At 46.0% G+C, this 16,646-nt stretch overlaps 1 protein-coding gene across 3 annotated transcripts in view; it reads right to left on the reverse strand.

Moving 5' to 3' along the window:
• The window catches only part of PANK4 (pantothenate kinase 4 (inactive)), a 243,774-nt gene that overhangs the window by 93,375 nt on the left and 133,753 nt on the right, over window positions 1-16,646 (reverse strand). For all 3 annotated transcript variants that reach the window (XM_063943091.1, XM_063943090.1, XM_063943092.1), the window contains 2 exons: window positions 2,567-2,648; window positions 2,316-2,416 (listed from right to left, as the gene is read on the reverse strand). In XM_063943091.1, coding sequence (XP_063799161.1) covers window positions 2,316-2,416; window positions 2,567-2,648 — 183 coding nt within the window. The remainder of the gene's footprint in view (window positions 1-2,315; window positions 2,417-2,566; window positions 2,649-16,646) is intronic.

Consider the following 16,646-nt stretch of genomic DNA (forward strand, 5'->3'; position numbering starts at 1 on the left):
TGTTTTTAATATGGGGGGCACCAATTCCCTATCCGGCACAGGGCACCAAAATGTCTAGTTATGGCTCTGCTCATCCATTACCAGATTTTCATTCCAACTGGACAGATCTGGCACGTTATCTGCAGTAGCGGCTCTTGCCGCGGGCAAACAGGATTTTTGTCCGGGGCGCCACAGTCCTGGGGGCGCCACTGCCGCCGCCTGTCCCTTCCCACTAGTGCCGTGCGGTGCGCCTGACGTCATTGCGCACAGCACGGCACTGTGGGAGTGGTGTCAGACGCTAGAGGTCATAATTGACCTCGAGTGTTTGTGTGCAGCGCTATGGGAGAGACGTCATGACGTCTTTCCCTTAGATCCGAGGAGCGGCGGCCGGAGACGAAGGACAGCAGCAGCGGTCTGGAAGCAGGAGCGGGGCTGGTGAGTATTTTTTTTTTTGTAAGCACAGCTACCTGGGGCACATCTACTGAGGGCACTGCAACAGGGGGCAAATCTACTGAGGGCACAGCAACGGGGCATAACTACTGAGGGCAGAGCAACAGGGTGCAAAACTACAGGTGCACAACTACTGAGGGCAGAGCAATGGGGGCAAATCTGAGGGCACAGCAATGGGGCATAACTACTGAGAGCACTGCAACAGGGGGCAAATCTACTGAGGGCACAGCAACTGGGCACAACTACTGAGAGCACAGCAACAGGGGGCAAAACTACAGGGGCACAACTACTGAGCGCACAGCAACAGGTGGCAAAACTACAGGGGGCACAGCAACAGGGGCAAAACTGCTGAGGGCACAGCTACAGGGTGGAAGTCTACTGGGGGCACAGCTACAGGGGGCATAACTCTACTGGGGGCATAACTGTGGCCACGCCCCTTTCCTATGAAGCCACACCCCTAATTATGGATGCACGCCTACAGCGCGCACTAACCCTGTTTTGCCTATCGGGGGGAGCACCCCAAGGTCTAGAACCGGACCTGCTTATCTGCCAGATAATTGTATAGTGTATGCCCGGGTTAAGAATTGAGAGGTGGAGATGTAAATAATCACATCTGGCTGCAGTCGCTAAGATACAGGATGTAAATCATAGCATTGAAGGAGCAGGTGTGGCTCCAATGTAACAAGTGTCTTCCTCTTACGATAAATGATAACATCAATAGCAGCATGATATAAACCACAATCTACAAGCACCAACATATAGCAAGGTACTTACAGAAAACTGCAGTTAACAATGATGAAAGGAGAAAGAAAAAGAAAAATGAAAAGAATGTGATGAAACAAAACTTTTTGCAATGAACGAATGACTGTAGTTACAAGCAAAGTATGTGACTGATTAAAGACATGACTGCATAAGAAGAAGGTACAATATTGTTTTCACCAAGAATCCATTTCTGTAGGCAAGTCGGTCATACATTTATCTTCATGTTATTCTGATCAGAAAAAAAATTCATTCTGTACAGGGTAACTTATATTTCTGCATATATTCATTACCATAAATGGGCGTTTCCAACCAACAAAACGCAGGTTACTACAAGCAGGAATTGATTTTAATCAGCCACAGAACATGTGTAATCCATGACTGTTCCAGTTTAAAGTAGAGATAAGCGGGTTCGGTTTTACTCGGATTTACTCAGTTCTCAAAACGGCATCTTATTGGCTCACAGATGTCACATGTTTTGGACAGCCAATAGAAGAAATCCGGATAAAACCGAACTGGCATTAATTCTGGCGTTAAAGCCGAATCCGCTCATCTCTAGTTTAAAGGGATGGTATGATAAGCCTAAGTATTCTTATACATTGTCCAAATAGTTTATTGTATGCCTGGCCGACCTGTGGCACTCCAGCTGTTGTAAAACTACAAATCCCAGCATGCCCTGCCACAGTTTTGTTATTAGGGAATGCTAAAACTGTGGCAGGGCATGCTGGGACTTGTAGCTCTGCAGCAGCTTGAGAGCCATAGGTTGGCCAGGCCTGATTTATTGCTTGGAGTCTCTCATTTCCATTTTTTGTCAACTACCTGTACTATATTGTAAAAAAAATTACTACAAATAAATTGTTCTAACCTACCAATGCCAGTGCTGATTTCCAGGTCACTGACCATTAAAAGAAAAAGTTACTATGTGTTCTTAAATATACTAAGGTATTCTCATTACAGTACCCCTTTGGTAGGACTTCTTTGGATTTTAACGGCTGTAATAACAGCCCACCTCCCTTATCTCTCCCTTCCTTTTAATTCCCCAATCCCCATTTCTATAGGAGCATGTATTTTTTTGATGTACTGTAAACCTATCAATAAAAAGAGATTAAAACACGACAAAAACTCACTGTTCCACTCCGTGATCTCTGCATTGGGTAGATATCTGGCGAGGTGCTCATCAGCCCAGAACTGCCAGCATAGTTTTCCCCCCAACTGTACAGGTTGAGATCTGAAAAGCATTAAAAACAAAGACACACACAAAGAAAACTAAGATGACTTGCTCACTATATAACCTCGTCAGCTTGGTAGATTACTATTAAATATAGACAATGAAACGCAAACGTTTATAAAAGGTACATTATATTGAATCTATACTTACTATCTTCCTCAGCTCCTTTTAGAAATGCCCCAATGGCACCAAGGTAACCCTCATGCCTGAGAAACAGTGCCTGGACTTCCCCCTAGAAACAGATGTATAGGAGTGTATATGTCGGACTTCTGTACTGAAATAAAAGCCTCTTTTTATTAAACCTCAGCATTTAAGACTTAGGACATCGTTTACATTTGGAGGTCATTGGAGGTTATACTACTGTAAAGAGGATAATATGAGGCTTTTATTTAGCTGGCATCACTGAATAAAAAAAAGGTATAAAAATCCAACCTGTTAACACTTTAATCTACATATATAATCAAATGTAAAAAACAAAACAAAAAAGGAGGTCACTATACAACTGAAATCTTAATTCTTGCAGCACTAAGACCAGCTGCCATATCTATTATATATGGTGTGCATGATATATCGCCAACCTGGCGTTAATGGCAGTGCTTAAGGGTCATTCCACATCAAATCACCCGAAAAAAACAAAAAAAATTAAATGTCCACCACCCATCTAAGTTTTTTACGATTTTTTTTTTTATTTGAGAGGATGTCAAAAAACAATTTCTGTCAAATATCTCGACTGTCTGACAATTTGTTTATTAAATATTGATTTTTCAATGTATTAAATTATTTACTAATCACGGCTTCTTTATCCAGTTTATTTGAAGTATCACAGGTGTTTATTAAGGAATCATCATGACATTTGGACACCTAAGGTAACTCTTCCTCCTGAATCCAGAAATCCAAACAAAATTACTTTATCTGTTTATGTTTCGAGTTACCGTAAAAACGCACATTTTTTTAAAAGACTTAAAAAACGCTAGGTTCAATCAACATTAGATATCCCAAGTTTTTTTATATGCTCAACAAAGGTATACAGTACTACCACACAAAAAATCAGCATGGTACTCTGTTTCACAGTGGAGGGAAAAAAATACTGAAGTTGACGTTCAATTACTGTTGTACTGCTTACATAATTAACATAAAAAATAATGAAATTTAAAAACTTAAACATAACTTGAGTCTCTAACTTATTTAATGTCACAGAATCCATGGTAAAACAATCAAGAAAACTTAAAGAAACCCATGGCATACTGACAGAACCTGAAAAATATAGAGAGAAAGCCCTTCCTGTACAAATCGTTCATCAGGTACAGCAGTTTTAAGAAGATGATGAACATTCTCGCATGTGCCCTGGAAAGAGAGTCTGTTTCTGTAAAGTTCCAGGAGGAAAAAGATTTCACAAACAGAAAAGGCTACTCCTAGTAAACTTGAAAAAGCTTTTTCTCCAGCAGGGTTCACAGGTTATTCACAGGATAACAATGGGATATCATGAAGCGACAGCAGATTTGCAGCAGTCGGTCAAAGCTTTCCAGCCTTCCAGCATGCAATGGGCCCATCCATATATCCCCGCCTCCTGGCTCAGACAAATCAGCTTTTTGTATGGTGCGACAGGAGCCGGAGCATGGTCAGAGGGCTGCTGGTTTTTAGCAGCACTAAGCTTTCTTATTTTATTTTTATAGTCTTACTATTTTTTTGAGCAATCTTTCTAAACAGCATCTTATACATACCTTAGGAAAAGTCGCTCCAACAACTCTCCGCCAGGTCGCGACAACGCTTACCCACGAGTACAGTGCTGTTTCGGCGGGCGTCTGTGTCGGATATACTAGCAGGTCCAGCAGGTGTTACCGGGCTGTGGCCGGAATACGGGGAGAAGGTAAAGGCATCGGTTCCACTTAGAAGAGGAATACGGACACAGCCGCACTGTTTTAGGAGGAGACTACCAAACAGTCGCTGACGTGGCTGCCACCTTGGGTGCACCAGCGCTAGGCCTTAGGGATCATAGGCTCCAGGAATAGTATGGGGCTGCGATTTCTAGGGTTGATGTCAGCAGTGGGGAGTCAGATGCTCTCCTGGTCGCCCCTCTCCCCGGTTCATGACCAGTTTCCTCAGAGTCTACCGCCATGAACTGTTTCCCGCTTCCATCTCAGACGGTGTACACGAAGGGGGCCCAGTCGCAGCATAGGCGGCTGTGTGACTGGTGCGTCTGTGTTCACTGAACGTCTGTGTTCACTATAGGTTCATGGAGCGGCAGTGTACACTAGTAGCGTCTGGATCCACTTAGCGTTCGCTAACGTATTGATCGGTCCTGGAAGCAAGGCGAGTCTCCCTGTATCCCACTCTACTGAGTATGGGTAATACAGCACTAAGTCTCTATCTACCTTTTGAGTATGAATAGTTAGATAAGTGCCTATTGCATACGAGTCTGTATACATTTACTGTTGTTTCTTTCGCAATGCGTCTGAATACGGTAGATCTGTTTAAACATGATTCAGTAATATGTTCTCCTACATACTTGAAATGGAGTTGTAGTTCATGATATGCTCATTGCTTATTATACTAATGTATAACATGTGACTGACTGCTAGTGTGATTGCTGACTTTACTATATTTTGTCAGTTTTGTTCCATTCCGATCCTCAATGCTGGTGCATGGGTAGGGTCGGATTCTATGTCACTTTAAAAAGCTTAAAGTGATTACAGTCACAAATTGTGTAGTACACTGTGGAAGTGTTGATTATTTATCATGTCTAAGAGCAGCAAAGGTGAGGAAGATACACTCACAGCACTGGATGGTTTGTGTGCAAATTGTTTTAGCTTTCCCCAGGGGTTCTTGAAAAATAAAAGGCAGATTCAGGTGCAGGTTGAGCCACCTTGGGCTGTGTTTGCACAGACTTTATCCACTATAGCTGAACAGATAATTCCTCCAACTCCTGTACCGGGGATAGGTTACATGATTAACCCTTACATGCAGCTTCCCACCTGTGGTGTATCACTTCCAGCAGCTGCCCATCAAAAGAAACAGGCAGATAAGCCGGATGAAAGCAAATCTTCATTCTCACAGGATACACATAGTTCAGATGAGGATTCATCGGAGGATGAAAGCTCAATTAATTCTACTTCGGCATATGAAGAGGAGGAAGGTTTCAGCTCAGTGGATATAGCGAGGTTAATTAAAACTATGAAAGCCATTCTATCCTTAGAGGATTCAGCAGAGCCCGTGTTAAAAACCAAGGCACCTGTGTTTAAATGTCCCAAAACAGTTAAGACTGAGTTTCCAGGGTCAGATCCGCTGGCGGAAATCATGGAAGAGGCTTGGGCTACGCCTAATAAGAAGTTTAGAATTCCTAAGAAATGGAATTCCAATTATCCTCTTCCAGCTGGGAATTGTTTAAAAAGGGAGGTGGCTCCTAAAGTAGATACGCATGTGATTCGATTAGTGCAAAAATCTACATTACCTTTGCCTTCAACATCATTAAATGACGTCACGGATAGGAGAGTGGATGGTTTTCTAAAATAAATTTTTTACCTGTCTGGGGCAGTCATAAGGCCAGCCATGGCTTCAGCTTGGATGGCAAAGGCAGTGGCTCCCTGGGCTGATGCATTGGATGGGGATTTTTCAATAGCATCCAGAGAGCAAAAATCCCAAATAGCACAACAAAACAGGCTGCAATGTTCTTGGAAGAAGCAGCATTGGATATTTGTACTATTGCCTCCAGGGCATCAGCTTCAACAATAGCTGCTCGTAGAACAGTTTGGCTACATACGTGGAAAGCTGCTTCAGAATCTTTAGAAGGTTTTGGAATCTTTGCCCTTTTCTGGAGATATTCTTTTTGGTAAAGAATTGACAAATATTTTGGAGTCAGAAGCAGACTCCAAGAAAGTAAAGTTTCCTTCCACATAAAATTTAAAACCTAAAGTTTCAGCTTTTCGGCCCTTTTGGTCTCAAGGAAAAGCTAAAGGTAAAAGCAATAGCAGGCAATCCCAATACAACAAGTCTGGCAGGACTAAAAAGCATTGGGCTACCAGAGGACCGGCTGGTAAAACAGATAAGACATCAGCCTGAAGATGCGGGCCTCTACCTGCAGGATCCCAGGGTGGGAGCCCAACTTCTTCAGTTTGCACAGATCTGGCAGCAGTCTACAACAGATGCCTGGGTGCAGGAAGCGGTATCTCTAGGTTATGCTTTTCCTTCAAGAAGCACCCTCCTCCAAGGTTTTTTGTACCAGCCCGTGTCGGGTGGAGACGAAGGCCAGGGCTTTGCAAGAGGCAGTTCAGAAATTACTTCAGTTAGGAGTAGTCATTCCAGTTCCTCATGCACAAGGAGGACAGGGGTTTTACTCCAACCTGTTTTTAGTTCAGAAGCCAAATGGGTAATTTCGGCCCATTCTCAATCTCAAAGTGCTGAACAAATACATTTGGGTTCTATGATTTTGGCCATGGAGCCAGGGAATTATATGGTATCCCTGGATATACAGGATGCTTACCTACATGTTCCTATAAGCACTGTCCCATCAGTGCTCTCTCAGGTTCGCTATCCTCAAACAGCATTTTCAGATCCAGGCCCTACCTTTTGGGTTAGCCACAGCCCCCCCAGAGTATTTACCAAGATTATGGTGGTAATGGCAGCTTATCGCCGTCAGCAAGGGATAAGAATTTTTTCATACCTCGACGATCTTTTAATCCTGGCAGTCGCAGGAATTGCTCCTATGTCATCTGCAACAGACAATAACGTGTCTGCAGAAGCACAGGTGGTTCGTAAATTGGGCAAAATCGTCTCTGGTTCCGTCACAGTAGATGACTCACTTGGGGGCTGTACTGTATTCAAGTCTTCAGAGAGTAATGTTACCTCTGAACAAGATATCCAAGGTTCAGTCAAGGATTCAGGACTTGCTATACAGTCAAAAGGTATCCAATCATGCAGCAATGCGTGTGATGGGTTTGATGATGTCAACATTCGACATGGTGGAGTATGCAAAATTCCACTCGAGGCCTCTGCAGCGTCTGTATCTTGCCAAAAGGAATGGGTTGCATCAGACGATAAAAACACATACTATGGTTCTCACAATAGAAGTAAGAAGGTCATTAGCCTGGTGGCTACAGACATCCCATCTGGACAAGGGGAGACCCTTTTGGATATCAGATTGGGAAATTCTGATGACAGATGCCAGTCTCCAGGGCTGGGGAGCAGTGTCAGGAAGGTTGTGTTTCCAGGGGCAATGGACCAAGGAAGAAGATTGCCTGCAAATAAATATATTGGAACTTCTGGTTATATACATGGCACTGATTCAAGCAAAGAACAATCTTCGGGGAAAACCAGTCAAGATCTGCTCGGACAATGCGACGGCAGTAGCGTACCTCAACCATCAGGGAGGAACTCGCAACCGAAAAGCAATGAAGGAGGTAAGTCACATACTAAAGTGGGCAGAACTTCATCATCCAGCCTTGTCCGCAGTGTTCGTTCTGGGAGTCCTAAACTGGGAAGCGAACTTTCTCAGTCGACAAGCCATTCAGGCAAGCGAATGGGCTCTACACCCGGAGGTCTTCCAGACTCTAGTAGACAAGTGGGGGTTGCCAGAGATAGATCTCATGGCATCCCGACTGAACAACAAAGTGCTCGCATATGGGTCAAGAACCAAGGATCCCAGAGCAATCTTTGTGGATGCCCTGTCGGTGAGATGGAACTTTCATCTGGCTTATGTGTTTTCTCCAATCACCCTTTAACCCAGAGTGATGAGAAAGATAAAAGTAAGGGAAAGGTGCTGTGATACTAATAGCTCCGGCTTGGCCCAGAAGGCATTGGTACACATCTGCAGAGAATGTCAATGGATGCTCCACTTTTGCTCCCTCAATGTCCAGATCTTCAGATGCAGGGTCCTCATTATCACAGACCTCTGGATCGACTGTCTTTGACAGCGTGGCTGTTGAAACCTCTATCCTGAAGTCAAGAGGATTCTCACAAGAGGTAATAAAAACTATGCTCAGAGCAAGGAAACCTTTCTCAGCTCGCATTTATCACCGAATATGGCAAACCTATATTCATTGGTGCAGTGAACAGAAAATGGATCATAAGTCTTTCAGAGTTTCCAGGGTCTTAGCATTCCTTAAGGCAAGAATGGATAAGGTTTGAAGGTGGCTTCCGTGAGAGTGCAAGTGTCAGCATTGACTGTATGGTTCCAAAAGAAAATTGCCAACTTACAGGATGTGCACACTTTTTTTCAAGGGAATGCTGTGCATGCAACCTTCTTTTGTTCCTTCTACAGTGCCTTGGGACTTAAGTCTAGTCCTGAAAGCCCTTCAAGTTGCCGCATTTGAACCAATTAATAAAGTGGATCTTAAATGGTTGACAGCTAAAGTTCTCCTTCTACTGGCTATGGCGTCAGCTAGAAGAGTATCAGACGTAGGGGCATTATCATGTCGTTACCCATTTCTGATTTTTTTTATCCAGATAAAGCAGATCTCAGAATTAGATCTGGGTATCTTCCAAAGGTGGTGTTAAATTCCACCCTAATGAAGAAATTGTAGTCCCAGCTTTCCAGGTACCGGGCCTTTCTGCGGGAGATGCATCGCTGGACGTGGTCCGTGCATTAATGATCTACGTGGATTGTATCAGTGCTATCAGAAAGACAGATTCTCTTTTCATTCTCTACGGATTTCAGAGAGGATGGCCTGCTGATAAGCAGACACGGGCAAGATGGCTTCGGATGACTATTTCAAAATCATATTCTCAAGCTGATCTCCCTGTTCCGGCTAGTGTTTCTGCTCACTCTACTCGTAAGGTAGGTCCATCATGGACAGCACAACGTGGTGCTTTAGCAGAACAGATATGTAAGGCAGCCACATGGTCTTCCATTAACACATTCATTAGACATTATGCCATGGATACCTTTGCCTCTCATGACGCTGAATTCGGGCGAAGGAGTCTCCTGTCCAATCAGGAGTGTCCCCACCACTAAACTGCTTTGGAAAAGCTCATTGTTATCCTGCGGATAACCTGTGGACCCTGCCGGAGAAAATAAGATTTTAAATCTACCGGTAAATCTATTTCTCCTAGTCCGTAGAGGATACTGGGGACTCCGTAAGGACCATGGGGTATAGACGGGCTCCGCAGGAGATAGGGCACCTAAAAAGAACTTTGACTATGGGTGTGCACTGGCTTCTCCCTCTATGCCCCTCCTCCAGACCTCAGTTAGAGAACTGTGCCCAGAGGAGATGGACAATACAAGGCAGGATTTAGCAATCCAAGGGCAAGATTCATACCAGCCCACACCAATCATACCATGTAACTTGGAACATACATAACCAGTTAACAGTATGAACAAACGACAGTAACGGTCCAAGACCGATGTCAACTGTAACACAACCCTTATGTAAGCAACAACTATATACAAGTCTTGCAGAGTTTCCGCACTGGTACGGGCGCCCAGCATCCTCTACGGACTAGGAGAAATAGATTTACCGGTAGGTTTAAAATCTTATTTTCTCTTACGTCCTAGAGGATGCTGGGGACTCCGTAAGGACCATGGGGTTTATACCAAAGCATCCAATCGGGCGGGAGAGTGCGTATGACTCTGCAGCACCGACTGAGCAAACGCTAGGTCCTCATCAGCCAGGGTATCAAACTTGTAGAATTTAGCAAAAGTGTTTGACCCCGACCAAGTCGCCGCTCGGCAAAGTTGTAATGCCGAGACGCCTCGGGCAGCCGCCCAAGAAGAGCCCACCTTCCTAGTGGAATGGGCCTTAACCGAATTTGGTACCGGCAATCCAGCCGTAGAGTGAGCCTGCTGAATCGTATTACAGATGCAGCGAGCAATAGTCTGCTTCGAAGCAGGAGCGCCAATCTTATTGGCCGCATACAGAACAAACAGAGCCTCTGTTTTCCTAATTCTAGCCGTCCTGGCTACATAATTTTTTAAGGTCCTGACTACGTCCAGGGATCTGGAATCCTCCAGGTCACTTGAAGCCACAGGAACCACAATAGGTTGATTCATATGGAACTAGGAAACCACTTTAGGCAAAAATTGCGGACGTGTCCTCAATTTAACTCGACCCACATGAAAAATCAAGTAGGGGCTCTTGTGTGACAAAGCCGCCAATTCTGACACTCGCCTTGCTGATGCTAAGGCCAACAACATGACCACCTTCCAGGTAAGAAATTTCAACTCAACCTTGTTAAGCGGTTCAAACCAGTGTGATTTTAGGAACTGCAACACCACGTTCAGGTCCCATGGTGCCACTGGAGGCACAAAAGGGGGCTGGATGTGCAGCACTCCCTTTACAAACGTCTGGACTTCTGGAAGAGAAGCCAATTCCTTCTGAAAGAAAATCGAGAGGGCCGGAATCTGTACCTAAACAGAACCTAATTTCAGGCCCATATCCACTCCTGTTTGTAGGAAGTGGAGAAGACGACTCAGATGAAAATCTTCCGTAGGTGCATTCTTGGTCACACACCAAGACACATACTTTCGCCAGATACGGTGATAATGTTTTACCGTCACCTCCTTCCTAGCCTTTATTAAAGTAGGGATGACCTCTTCCGGAATCCCCTTTTTCGCTAGGATTTGGCGTTCAACCGCCATGCCGTCAAACGTAACCGCGGTAAGTCTTGAAATACACAGGGCCCCTGCTGCAACAGGTCTCCCTCAGAGGAAGAGGCCAGGGATCTCCTGTGAGCATCTCTTGTAGATCAGAGTACCAGGCCCTTCGAGGCCAGTCTGGGACAACGAGTATCGTCTGTACTCTTCGTCGTCTTATGATCCTCAACACTTTTGTGATGAGAGGAAGAGGAGGAAACACGTAGACCGATTTGAACACCCACGGTGTTACCAGAGCGTCTACTGCTACTGCCTGAGGGTCCCGAGACCTGGCGCAATACCTCCGAAGTTTTTTTTTTTTTGAGGCGTGACGCCATCATGTCTATTTGAGGAGTTCCCCAAAGACGTGTTACGTCTGCAAAGACTTCTTGATGAAGTCCCCACTCTCCTGGATGGAGATCGTGTCTGCTGAGGAAGTCTGCTTCCCAGTTGTCCACTCCCGGAATGAAGACAGCCGACAGAGCGCTTACATGATTTTCCGCCCAGCAAAAGATCCTTGTGGCTTCCGCCATCGCGACTCTGCTTCTTGTCCCGCCTTGGCGGTTCACATGAGCCACTGCTGTGACATTGTCTGACTGAATCAGAACCGGTAGGTTTCGAAGAAAACTCTCCGCTTGTCGAAGGCCGTTGTAAATGGCCCTGAGTTCCAACACATTGATGTGTAGACAGGACTCCTGGTCTGACCAAAGACCCTGAAATTTTTTTCCCTGTGTGACCGCTCCCCATCCTCGGAGGCTCGCGTCCGTGGTAACCAGGATCCAATCCTGAATTCCGAACCTGTGACCCTCCAGGAGGTGAGCACTTTGCAACCACCACAGGAGGGACACTCTGGTCCCTGGGGACAGAGTTATTTTCCGATGTAAGTGCAGATGGGACCCGGACCACTTGTCCAGAAGGTCCCATTGAAAAGTCCTTGCATGGAACCTTCCGAAGGGAATGGCCTCGTAGGCCGCCACCATTTTCCCCAGAACTCAAGTGCATTGGTGAACTGACACCCTTTTCGGTTTTAGCAGGTCTCTGACCATGTTCTGGATGTCTTGGGGTTTCTCTATTGGGAGGAAGACCTTAATTTGTTCCGTATCCAGTATCATACCTAGGAACAGTAGCGGAGTTGTCGGAATCAACTGTGACTTCAGTAGATTTAGAATCCAACCGTGTTGCTGGAGCACTCTCGGAGAGAGCGCCACACTGCTCAGCAATTTCTCCCTTGATCTCGCTTTTATCAGGAGATCGTCCAAATATGGGATAATTGTGACTCCATGCTTGCGCAGGACCACTATCATTTCCGCCATTATCTTGGTGAAAATCCTTGGTGCCGTGGAGAGTCCAAACGGCAACGTCTGAAATTGGTAATGACAATCCTGTACAGCGAATCTCAGGTATTCCTGATGGGGGGCATATATGGGGACATGAAGGTACGCATCCTTTATGTCCAGAGACACCATAAACTCCCCGTCCTCCATGTTGGCTATTATCGCCCTGAGAGATTCCATTTTGAATTTTAATCTTTTTATGTACAGGTTTAGGGATTTCAGATTCAAAATAGGTCTGACCGAACCGTCCGGTTTCGGGACCACAAATAGGGTTGAGTAGTAACCTCTTCCCTGCTGGTGCAGGGGAACCTTGATTATCACTTGCTGTATACACAGCGTTTGAATTGCAGCTAACACTACATCCCTTTCCAATGTGGAAGCTGGTAGGGCCGATTTTAAAAATCGGCGCGGGGGCACCTCCTCGAATTCCAATTTGTAACCCTGGGAAACTATTTCCAACACCCAGGGATTCAGGTCCGAACTGACCCAGGCCTGACTGAAAAGTCGAAGACGTGCCCCCACCGCTGCGGACTCCCTCAGGGGAGCCCCAGCGTCATGCTGTGGGTTTTGGAGCAGCCGGGGAGGACCTTTGCTCCTGGGCACCTGCCGAAGCAGGTGCTCTTGCCTCTGCCCTTACCTCCGGCGAGGAAATAGGATCCCCGACCTCTTTTGGACTTGTGCGACCGAAAGGACTGCATCTGATAGGGTGTTACTTTCTTTTGCTGTTGGGGAATATATGGTAAAAAATTCGATTTACCTGCTGTAGCTGTGGAAACCAGGTCCGTCAGCCCATCCCCAAACAATACATCCCCTTTATAGGGTAGTACTTCCATATGTTTCTTGGAATCCGCATCACCCGTCCATTGGCGAGTCCATAAGGATCTTCTCGCTGAGACAGACATGGCATTGGCCCTAGAACATATGCCACATGTCCATCCAATCTGGAGTCGGCACTACCGACGGGGACACACCACTGATTTGCTCCACCTCCTCCTTGGAGAAGCCTTCCGCCTCAGACATGTCGACACACACGTACCGACACCTCACACACACAGGGATTAACCTATAAGGGGACAAAACCCCAACCAGGTCCTAAGGAGAGACAGAGAAAGAGTATGCCAGCACACATCAGCGCTTAAAAACACTGGAAAAAATATGTCCAGATAGCGCTTTTTTATATATATTATGCCAATTCCCACTCACTGCGTCGCTAATGTGCCCCCTCCTCTTTTTTCCAGCCTGTGAGTTCAGCAGGGGAGAGACCAGGGAGCCAGCGTTTTCCTCATGCAGCTTCTGTGGAGAAAATGGTGCTGGTTAGTGCTGAGGATCAAGCCCCGCCCACCCGACGGCGGGCTTCGGTCCCAGTGATTTTTCAATAAAATGGCGGGGGATCATAGATTTACTGCCTCCGCAGTCTAATCCAACTGTATTTGTGCCAAAATGTGAGGTTTATTGCTGCCCAGGGCGCCCCTCCTGCGCCCTGCACCCTTCAGTGCTGCTCTGTGTGTGTGTGACTGGGAGCAATGGCGCGCAGCTTACCGCTGCGCGCCTTACCTCATGAAGATCTGATGTCTTCTGCCTTCTCTATCCGGCTTCTATCTTCGGCATCTGTGAGGAGGACGGCGGCGCGGCTCCGGGACGAACCCCAGGTGAGACCTGTGTTCCGACTCCCTCTGGAGCTAATGGTGTCCAGTAGCCTTAGAAGCAGTGCCCAACTTGACAAGCCAGCCCTGCTTCTCTCTCCTCGGTCCCACGATGCAGGGAGCCTGTTGCCAACAGGACTCCCTGAAAATGAAAAAACCTAACAAAATTCTTTTTCCACAGAAAACTCTGGAGAGCTCTCTGCAGTGCACCCATTCTCCTCTGGGCACAAGATCTAACTAATGTCTGGAGGAGGGGCATAGAGGGAGGAGCCAGTGCACACCCATAGTCAAAGTTCTTTTTAGGTGCCCTATCTCCTGCGGAGCCCGTCTATACCCCATGGTCCTTACGGAGTCCCCAGCATCCTCTAGGACGTAAGAGAAATATACGTTATGGTAAGAACTTACCGTTGATAACGGTATTTCTCTTAAGTCCACAGGATCCACAGGGATCCCACCCTGACGCACATGATTTGAGGATCCTTTTACTCACTAACCTCTTCCTTTTTGTACGGAAGGGTATGCATGTGTGTTCTGATCGCCTGATTAAGGCTATCTGTGATGCACCTGCCTTGAGCTTTGGAATACAACTGATTTTACTGAGCCAGGAGGCGGGGATATATATGTACGGGCCCATTGCATGCTGGGAGGCCGGAAAACTTTGACAGATTGGTGCAAATCTGCTGTTGCTTCATCATATCCCATTGCTATCCTGTGGACTTAGGAGAAATACGTTATCAATGGTAAGTTCTTACCATAACGTATATATCTTGCTTTCAAATACAGTTTTCCAGACATTCAAATTGGATTGTTTAAGGCATAAGTATTCAACCGGCGGCCCTCCAGCTGCTGTGGAACTATGCATTCCAGCATGCCCTCCCTCAGTTTTAGCATACTTTAATAGCAAAACTGGCAGGGCATGCTGGGATGTGTAGTTTTACAGCAGCTGGAGGGCCACAGGTTAAAGAACCATGGTTTGTACTTTACTACCTACATGGTGTGTTAGTGTTGCAGAAAGAGGTATGGATTCCATGTGAGTTTGCGAAACTCACCAAAACGTAAAAAATTATTGGTTGCTGCTCTACCACTAAAGAAGGTCTACAAAGACCTAAATGAAACCCTTTTTTGTCAGTGTCAAAAACTTGTATGCTTCATTGGTGTGATACATTTCCAGGTCTGGAAGCACTTCAGAAAATTGTTGAAAAACCTTTTCATAATAGGGACATGGATGATGAGTACACAATTGTTTATAAGCAGTGGGTCCACACTGACCAAAGTAAATTGGTTACAACCACTAGTTGTCGGGAACCACAGTTCACGCACTGCTCGCACACGCCACTTACCGGCACGCTGGTGTATTCTGTGCCGCAGTTCAGCCGCTGGTGCTTTCTGTGGTTACTAGCATGATTTCCACTGACTCTGGCAGAGTCACATGATCCAGAGTCACATGATCCAGGTATTCAGGTAATTACTTCCTGGTTCTGTACATGCTGCTGCTGCCAACAGCAACCAATCAGCATCCTCCTGGGGGGGGGATATAAGCAAGCTTCCCAGAGTCCTCATTGCCTTGAACAACTTGTCAGTTCTCCTGCAAGTTCTCCAGCGTCGCTCTCAAGGCTCTAGGCTTGCTCCAGAGATCCGTTTACCTGTGTCCTGCTGTACCTGCCTTTCCTGGTTACTTACCTGCCGCCAGAGACTTCCACTATCTCCATCTCAGTGTGTTACCAGTCTGCGGTGCTTAGTCCAGGATTCCCCTCACAGGCTCCAGATATCCTCAGCTACCCTAACACTCCTGAGTTCACCATATCCGATGTACTTAGCTTTTCACGTCATCATCGGGCTCACTATTGATGGTTAAGCACTTCAGTATAATCCAGTATTAAGCATCCCTGTATACCCCGAGTGTCTCACAGCCTCCACAGAGGAACCTGAGCAGGAGGCCGCGACCTGCCCGTCAGGCGCAGCAAAAGACCATATCCCCTGGCAGGGGTCACTGGCAAAAACCCCTGGTGAGTTCGACTTCGTGACTCTGCTTCAGATCTGGCCATTTCTCTGTGCTCACTGTGTAATCTTTTAGAGTGCTCCAGCATATGACTTGTCCATATCTCAAGCCACCTAACTTCTGCCTCCCTGCGCCCCCCACTGGCTCACCCAGGTCATTACCGGGAACACAATCAGGCCACCCCGTGACACTAGTACTGTGGAACAAATCCATGAAATTATTTGTAGTACTGCTGCCCCTCTGTATACAGCAAAGTCACAAGCTGAATACCTACGCAAGTTGAAGGAAACCATTCGACAAGAATCAGAAGCTATGGGTTACTAGATTTTGCAGAAAATTATTAATTTGTGTGTCAGGATGCAATTCAATGATTCCACTGGGACACTTCACAAGCAACACTTCACCCATTTGCTGTATACAGATAGATCCATGCTCATTTACTGTATGCTGCAATGCGTGCGCAACAATTAGTGTGGCTACATCTGTTTTTTAGGCAAGATGATTGTGTGACACTTCAAACTGTGTGAGTCTGTGTTATTAGCGATACCCGTGACCATGTAGCCATAACTGTGCATACCTTTATTACGGTAGTTATGAAACACTTAGCGGAACTATTACTAAAATTGGAGTATGTTCACTACTTTAGTGATGGTGCTAGTGTAGCCACCTGGACCAGTCTGCAAGCAGTGGA

The sequence above is a fragment of the Pseudophryne corroboree genome, chromosome 10 (genome assembly GCF_028390025.1).
Source record: "Pseudophryne corroboree isolate aPseCor3 chromosome 10, aPseCor3.hap2, whole genome shotgun sequence".
NCBI lineage: Eukaryota > Metazoa > Chordata > Amphibia > Anura > Myobatrachidae > Pseudophryne > Pseudophryne corroboree.